Genomic DNA, 8,536 nt, shown 5'->3' on the forward strand with positions numbered 1-8,536 from the left:
GAACAATCTTCCTCCTTATTTCAAAAGTGAGATAGTATTTAATAATATTTATATATATATATACATAATATTATAATATATTTATTAATCTAATTGGGAAATCAATGTTTACTCACAACTTTTTTTTTGTCCACTTATCAATGTGTTTCTTAAAAGAACATCTTATCGTCAATCCCAATAACTAGATTCTTGTGATGGGGGACTATTAAAAGAACATTTTATCGTCAATCCCAATAACTAGATACTTGTGATGGGTCACTAGCTCAATTCGGGATGCTCTCAACGTACGGATAAATGTACGATACATTTAGGATAAATACATTTTACGAGACCTGGAGAGAAGAACATAAAGTTGGGTTTTATCAGCAATTAGCAGTAATTTCAGATCAGTGAGCTATTCTTGAATGTAATTCAAACCAAACAGGTGGTTGTGAATGACCTGCTGCACTGAGGGAAATATATTACTGTCATCTGCTTAGAGATGTAAGCCCCGTTTTTATTATTCAGGGACAAACAAACAGGCATGTAAAGAGTGAACAGTAAAGCACTTAGTATTGAGGTTTGTGGGACTCATTTAGTTATGTTAAGAAAATGACACTGAAATTCATCAGCAGAGTTTGGTCTAGACCATTTCGGGTGGCTTCCGTTGCCGGAGTGCATGATCAACAGTATCGAATGCTTTCGACAGATCAATATGAAGGGCAGTGCTGTGTCCTGTCTAGTGGGTTAACCAGTTCATTATGACTAGAGAAGCAGTTGAGATGGTGTCCTGTCTAGTTGGTTAACCAGTTCATTATGACTAGAGAAGCAGCTGAGATGGTGTCCTGTCTAGTGGGTTAACCAGTTCATTATGACTAGAGAAGCAGCTGAGATGGTGTCCTGTCTAGTTGGTTAACCAGTTCATTATGACTAGAGAAGCAGCTGAGATGGTGTCCTGTCTAGTGGGTTAACCAGTTCATTATGACTAGAGAAGCAGCTGACAGGACAGCTGTTAGCTCCATCAGCTCCGTTATCCCCGTTAGCCCCATCAGCTCCGTTATCCCCGTTAGCCCCATCAGCTCCGTTATCGCCGTTAACCTCCTCAACACCATTAGCTCCGTTATCTCCGTTAGCCCCAGCACCTCCGTTAGCTCCGTTATCCCTGTTAGCCCCATCAGCTCCGTTATCCCCATCAGCTCCGTTAGCTCCGTTATCCCCGTTAGCCCCATCAGCTCCGTTATCTCCATTATCCCCGTTAGCCCCATCAGCTCCGTTATCCCCGTTAGCCCCATCAGCTCCGTTATCCCCGTTAGCCCCATCAGCTCCGTTATCCCCGTTAGTCCCATCAGCTCCGTTATCGCCGTTAACCTCCTCAACACCATTAGCTCCGTTATCTCCGTTAGCCCCAGCACCTCCGTTAGCTCCGTTATCCCTGTTAGCCCTATCAGCTCCGTTATCCCCGTTAGCCCCATCAGCTCCGTTAGCTCCGTTATCCCCGTTAGCCCCATCAGCTTCGTTATCCCCGTTAGCCCCATCAGCTCCGTTAGCTCCATTATCCCCATTAGTCCCAGCACCTCCGTTAGCTCCGTTATCCCCGTTAGCCCCATCAGCTCCGTTAGCTCCGTTATCCCTGTTAGCCCCATCAGCTCCGTTATCCCTGTTAGCCCCATCAGCTCCGTTATCCCTGTTAGCCCCATCAGCTCCGTTAGCTCCATTATCCCCATTAGCCCCAGCACCTCCGTTAGCTCCGTTATCCCCGTTAGCCCCATCAGATCCGTTAGCTCCATTATCCCCGTTAGCCCCATCAGCTCCGTTAGCTCCATTATCCCCGTTAGCCCCATCAGCTCCGTGAGCTCCGTTATCCCTGTTAGCCCCATCAGCTCCGTTATCCCCGTTAGCCCCATCAGCTCCGTTAGCTCCGTTATCCCCATTTGCCCCATCAGCTCCGTTAGCTCCATTATCCCGTTAGCCCCATCAGCTCCGTTAACTCCATTATCCCCATTAGCCCCATCAGCTCCGTTAGCTCCGTTAACCCCATCAGCTCCGTTAGCTCCATTATCCCCGTTAGCCCCATCAGCTCCGTTATCCCCGTTAGCCCCATCAGCTCTGTTAGCTCCATTATCCCCGTTAGCCCCATCAGCTCTGTTAGCTCCATTATCCCCGTTAGCCCCATTAGCTCCGTTAGCTCCGTTATCCCTGTTAGCCCCATCAGCTCCGTTATCCCCGTTATCCCCATCAGCTCCGTTATCCCCGTTATCCCCATCAGCTCCGTTATCCCTGTTAGTTCCGTTATCCCCGTTAGCCCCATCAGCTCCGTTAGCTCCATTATCCCCGTTAGCCCCATCGGCTCCGTTAGCTCCATTATCCCCGTTAGCCCCATCAGCTCCTTTATCCCCGTTATCCCCATCAGCTCCGTTAGCTCCATTATCCCTGTTAGTTCCGTTACCCCGTTAGCTCCGTTAGTTCCGTTATCCCCGTTAACCCCATCAGCTCCGTTATCCCCGTTAGCCCTATCAGCTCCGTTATCCCTGTTAGCCCCATCAGCTCCGTTATCCCTGTTAGCCCCATCAGCTCCGTTATCCCTGTTAGCTCCGTTATCCCTGTTAGTTCCGTTATCCCCATTAGCCCCATCAGCTCCGTTAGCCCCGTTATCCCTGTTAGCTCCGTTATCCCTGTTAGTTCCGTTATCCCCATTAGCCCCATCAGCTCCGTTAGCCCCGTTATGCCTGTTAGCTCCGTTATTTATTAAAGTCTGCCGGAGAGTGTACAGTCTGGTTTTAGCACCCCTCGAATTGAGAGGATTTCCAGCAGTCAATACACAAAACTAATGTAGTAATAACAGGAATGACCTGGGGCTTGGGCTGTCAGAGTCACTGGGTTAGTGACTGGGCTATGTTCCAAGACAGCTGCTGTGGTCCTCAGTCGCTTGGCTGTATCTTTATCCCTGTTAGCTCCGTTATCCCCGTTATCCCCATCAGCTCCGTTAGCTCCGTTAGCTCCGTTAGCCCCATCAGCTCCGTTATCTCCATTATCCCCGTTAGCCCCATCAGCTCCGTTATCCCCGTTAGCCCCATCAGCTCCGTTATCCCCGTTAGCCCCATCAGCTCCGTTATCCCCGTTAGTCCCATCAGCTCCGTTATCGCCATTAATCTCCTCAACACCATTAGCTCCGTTATCTCCGTTAGCCCCAGCACCTCCGTTAGCTCCGTTATCCCTGTTAGCCCCATCAGCTCCGTTATCCCCATTAGCCCCATCAGCTCCGTTAGCTCCGTTATCCCCGTTAGCCCCATCAGCTCCGTTAGCTCCATTATCCCCGTTAGCCCCATCAGCCCGTTATCCCCGTTAGCCCCATCAGCTCCGTTAGCTCCATTATCCCCATTAGCCCCAGCACCTCCGTTAGCTCCGTTATCCCCGTTAGCCCCATCAGATCCGTTAGCTCCATTAGCCCCATCAGCTCCTTTAGCTCCATTATCCCCGTTATCCCCATCAGCTCCGTTAGCTCCGTTATCCCTGTTAGCCCCATCAGCTCCGTTATCCCGTTAGCCCCATCAGCTCCGTTAGCTCCGTTATCCCCATTTGCCCCATAAGCTCCATTAGCTCCATTATCCCGTTAGCCCCATCAGCTCCGTTAACTCCATTATCCCCGTTAGCCCCATCAGCTCCGTTAGCTCCGTTATCCCCATCAGCCCGTTAGCTCCATTATCCCTGTTATCCCCATCAGCTCCGTTATCCCCGTTAGCCCCATCAGCTCTGTTAGCTCCATTATCCCCGTTAGCCCCATCAGCTCCGTTAGCTCCATTATCCCCGTTATCCCCATCAGCTCCGTTAGCTCCGTTATCCCTGTTAGCCCCATCAGCTCCGTTATCCCCGTTAGCCCCATCAGCTCCGTTATCCCCGTTAGCCCCATCAGCTCCGTTAGCTCCGTTATCCCTGTTAGCCCCATCAGCTCCGTTATCCCCGTTAGCCCCATCAGCTCCGTTATCCCCGTTAGCCCCATCAGCTCCGTTAGCTCCATTATCCCCATTAGCCCCAGCACCTCCGTTAGCTCCGTTATCCCCGTTAGCCCCATCAGATCCGTTAGCTCCATTATCCCCGTTAGCCCCATCAGCTCCTTTAGCTCCATTATCCCCGTTAGCCCCATCAGCTCCGTTAGCTCCGTTATCCCTGTTAGCCCCATCAGCTCCGTTATCCCCGTTAGCCCCATCAGCTCCGTTAGCTCCGTTATCCCCATTTGCCCCATAAGCTCCGTTAGCTCCATTATCCCGTTAGCCCCATCAGCTCCGTTAACTCCATTATCCCCGTTAGCCCCATCAGCTCCGTTAGCTCCGTTATCCCCATCAGCTCCGTTAGCTCCATTATCCCCGTTATCCCCATCAGCTCCGTTATCCCCGTTAGCCCCATCAGCTCTGTTAGCTCCATTATCCCCGTTAGCCCCATCAGCTCCGTTAGCTCCATTATCTCCGTTATCCCCATCAGCTCCGTTAGCTCCGTTATCCCTGTTAGCCCCATCAGCTCCGTTATCCCCGTTATCCCCATCAGCTCCGTTATCCCCGTTATCCCCATCAGCTCCGTTATCCCTGTTAGTTCCGTTATCCCCGTTAGCCCCATCAGCTCCGTTAGCTCCATTATCCCCGTTAGCCCCATCAGCTCCGTTAGCTCCATTATCCCCGTTAGCCCCATCAGCTCCTTTATCCCCGTTATCCCCATCAGCTCCGTTAGCTCCATTATCCCTGTTAGTTCCGTTACCCCCGTTAGCTCCGTTAGTTCCGTTATCCCCGTTAACCCCATCAGCTCCGTTATCCCCGTTAGCCCCATCAGCTCCGTTATCCCCGTTAGCCCCATCAGCTCCGTTATCCCCGTTAGCTCCGTTATCCCTGTTAGTTCCGTTATCCCCATTAGCCCCATCAGCTCCGTTAGCCCCGTTATGCCTGTTAGCTCCGTTATTTATTAAAGTCTGCCGGAGAGTGTACAGTCTGGTTTTAGCACCCCTCGAATTGAGAGGATTTCAGCAGTCAATACACAAAACTAATGTAGTAATAACAGGAATGACCTGGGGGCTTGGGCTGTCAGAGTCACTGGGTTAGTGACTGGGCTATGTTCCAAGACAGCTGCTGTGGTCCTCAGTCGCTTGGCTGTATCTTTATCCCTGTTAGCTCCGTTATCCCCGTTATCCCCATCAGCTCCGTTAGCTCCGTTAGCTCCGTTAGCCCCATCAGCTCCGTTATCTCCATTATCCCCGTTAGCCCCATCAGCTCCGTTATCCCCGTTAGCCCCATCAGCTCCGTTATCCCCGTTAGCCCCATCAGCTCCGTTATCCCCGTTAACCTCCTCAACACCATTAGCTCCGTTATCTCCGTTAGCCCCAGCACCTCCGTTAGCTCCGTTATCCCTGTTAGCCCCATCAGCTCCGTTATCCCCATTAGCCCCATCAGCTCCGTTAGCTCCGTTATCCCCGTTAGCCCCATCAGCTCCGTTAGCTCCATTATCCCCGTTAGCCCCATCAGCCGTTATCCCCATTAGCCCCATCAGCTCCGTTAGCTCCATTATCCCCGTTAGCCCCATCAGCTCCGTTATCCCCGTTAGCCCCATCAGCTCCGTTAGCTCCGTTATCCCCCCGTTAGCCCCATCAGCTCCGTTATCTCCATTATCCCCGTTAGCTCCGTTATCCCCATTAGCCCCATCAGCTCTGTTATCTCAGGAATGACCTGGGGGCTTGGGCTGTCAGAGTCACTGGGTTCGTGACTGGGCTTTGTTCCAAGACAGTCGCTGTGGTCCTCAGTCGCTTGGCTGTATTTGTCTTCATTTGACCAATCCAATTGCTTTCAAAACCGGTGGAAATAGCCACGTTCACTGTGGCACAGTATGTTTTCATTTAAGAAATGGCAATTCATGTAATTAACCTTCCATTGTTACACTCATCAGCAGTACGTTTTATGGTCCCCCACGATGAAATTGAGAAGGGGACTATGAATCTGTCTCCGTACATTTGTTCATGTGTATGTCACACGATATCTCAGACACCACTGGGTGAATGATGCCTCATTCATGGGGGATGACATGTAAACGATTGCCTTGTTTGTTCGTTATATTTGACAGGACCCCGCTGTCCGTATTGATCACTGATGCTGATTAGACTGACTCTAATATTAAAGTGTAGGTATTTGATTAGACTGTCTGTAATATCATAGTGCTGATTAAAGTGTAGGTATTTGATTAGACTGACTGTAATATCATAGTGCTGATTAAAGTGTAGGTATTTGATTAGACTGTCTGTAATATCATAGTGCTGATTAAAGTGTAGGTATTTGATTAGACTGTCTGTAATATCATAGTGCTGATTAAAGTGTAGGTATTTGATTAGACTGTCTGTAATATCATAGTGCTGATTACAGTGTAGGTATTTGATTAGACTGTCTGTAATATCATAGTGCTGATTAAAGTGTAGGTATTTGATTAGACTGTCTGTAATATCATAGTGCTGATTAAAGTGTAGGTATTTGATTAGACTGTCTGTAATATCATAGTGCTGATTAAAGTGTAGGTATTTGATTAGACTGTCTGTAATATCATAGTGCTGATTAAAGTGTAGGTATTTGATTAGACTGTCTGTAATATCATAGTGCTGATTAAAGTGTAGGTATTTGATTAGACTGTCTGTAATATCATAGTGCTGATTAAAGTGTAGGTATTTGATTAGACTGTCTGTAATATCATAGTGCTGATTAAAGTGTAGGTATTTGATTAGACTGTCTGTAATATCATAGTGCTGATTAAAGTGTAGGTATTTGATTAGACTGTCTGTCTCCTTCCTGACTCCATCAAGGTCAATGGAACGGAAGCTTCTCTCTTGTAACTAAGGCCGGTTCTCTTGTAACCAAGGGGCGATTTACCCTATACCTGGACTAAAACTCACTTCAAATGGAGAATGTCCATGGGGTTTGCTTTGTCTGTCCAGGACTAGGCTTTATCTGTGCCTGGGAAACTGGTCCTAAGTCCTAAGAGTTTTCGAAAAATAGCCTCTTTATAAACATCACCCAACTATTTTTTTATTTTACTTATGTTGGCTACTATGCTACTAGCCAACCAGGCCTAAATACTACTAGCCAACCAGTCTTGGTTATATAAAGTGTTAGTCATGCAGGTAACCACTACAAAGGCTTCATGTCTCAGAGGGAGAGACCAGACACACTGCTTCATGTCTCAGAGAGAGACCAGACACACGGCTTCATGTCTCAGAGAGAGACCAGACACACAGCTTCATGTCTCAGAGAGAGAGACCAGACACACAGCTTCATGCTTCATGTCTCAGAGAGAGAGACCAGACACACAGCTTCATGTCTCAGAGAGAGACCAGACACACAGCTTCATGTCTCAGAGAGAGAGACCAGACACACAGCTTCATGTCTCAGAGGGCGAGACCAGACACACGGCTTCATGTCTCAGAGAGAGACCAGACACACGGCTTCATGTCTCAGAGAGAGAGACCAGACACACGGCTTCATATCTCAGAGGAGAGAGACACACACGGCTTCATGTCTCAGAGAGAGAGACCAGACACACGGCTTCATGTCTCAGAGAGAGAGACCAGACACACGGCTTCATGTCTCAGAGAGAGAGACCAGACACCGGCTTCATGTCTCAGTGAGAGAGACCAGACACACGGCTTCATGTCTCAGAGAGAGACCAGACACACGGCTTTGACCAGACACAGCTTCATGAGAGAGACCAGACATCATGTCTCAGAGAGGGACCAGACACACAGCTTCATGTCTCAGAGAGAGAGACCAGACACACAGCTTCATGTCTCAGAGAGAGAGACCAGACACACAGCTTCATGTCTCATGTCTCAGAGAGAGAGACCAGACACACGGCTTCATGTCTCAGAGAGAGACCAGACACAGACCAGACCGGACCACGGCTTCATGTCTCAGTGAGAGAGACCAGACACACGGCTTCATGTCTCAGAGAGAGAGACCAGACACACGGCTTCATGTCTCAGTGAGAGACCAGACACACGGCTTCAGAGAGAGAGACCAGACACACGGCTTCATGTCTCAGAGAGAGAGACCAGACACACGGCTTCATGTCTCAGAGAGAGAGACCAGACACACAGATGTCTCAGAGAGAGACCAGACACACAGCTTCATGTCTCAGAGAGAGACCAGACACACAGCTTCATGTCTCAGAGGGAGAGACCAGACACACGGCTTCATGTCTCAGAGAGAGACCAGACACACGGCTTCATGTCTCAGAGAGAGAGACCAGACACACGGCTTCATGTCTCAGAGGAGAGACCAGACACACGGCTTCATGTCTCAGAGGGAGAGACCAGACACACGGCTTCATGTCTCAGAGAGAGAGACCAGACACACGGCTTCATGTCTCAGTGAGAGAGACCAGACACACGGCTTCATGTCTCAGAGAGAGACCAGACACACGGCTTCATGTCTCAGAGAGAGACCAGACACACGGCTTCATGTCTCAGAGAGAGAGACCAGACACACGGCTTCATGTCTCAGAGAGAGAGACCAGACACACGGCTTCATGTCTCCGAGAG

At 49.3% G+C, this 8,536-nt stretch overlaps 1 protein-coding gene across 1 annotated transcript; it reads right to left on the reverse strand.

The window, feature by feature from the left end:
* Positions 1-2,897: 2,897 nt before the first annotated feature.
* LOC127926571 (PE-PGRS family protein PE_PGRS5-like) lies at positions 2,898-5,665 on the reverse strand (the record flags this gene model as incomplete). Its single annotated transcript, XM_052512007.1, has 4 exons — positions 2,898-3,489; positions 3,613-4,143; positions 4,215-4,967; positions 5,030-5,665. Coding segments are annotated over 4 exons (2,512 nt in total), but the record flags the coding sequence as incomplete, so codon positions are not given.
* Positions 5,666-8,536: the final 2,871 nt, after the last annotated feature.

Source organism: Oncorhynchus keta, unplaced genomic scaffold (genome assembly GCF_023373465.1).
Source record: "Oncorhynchus keta strain PuntledgeMale-10-30-2019 unplaced genomic scaffold, Oket_V2 Un_contig_7814_pilon_pilon, whole genome shotgun sequence".
NCBI classification, from domain to species: Eukaryota; Metazoa; Chordata; class Actinopteri; order Salmoniformes; family Salmonidae; genus Oncorhynchus; species Oncorhynchus keta.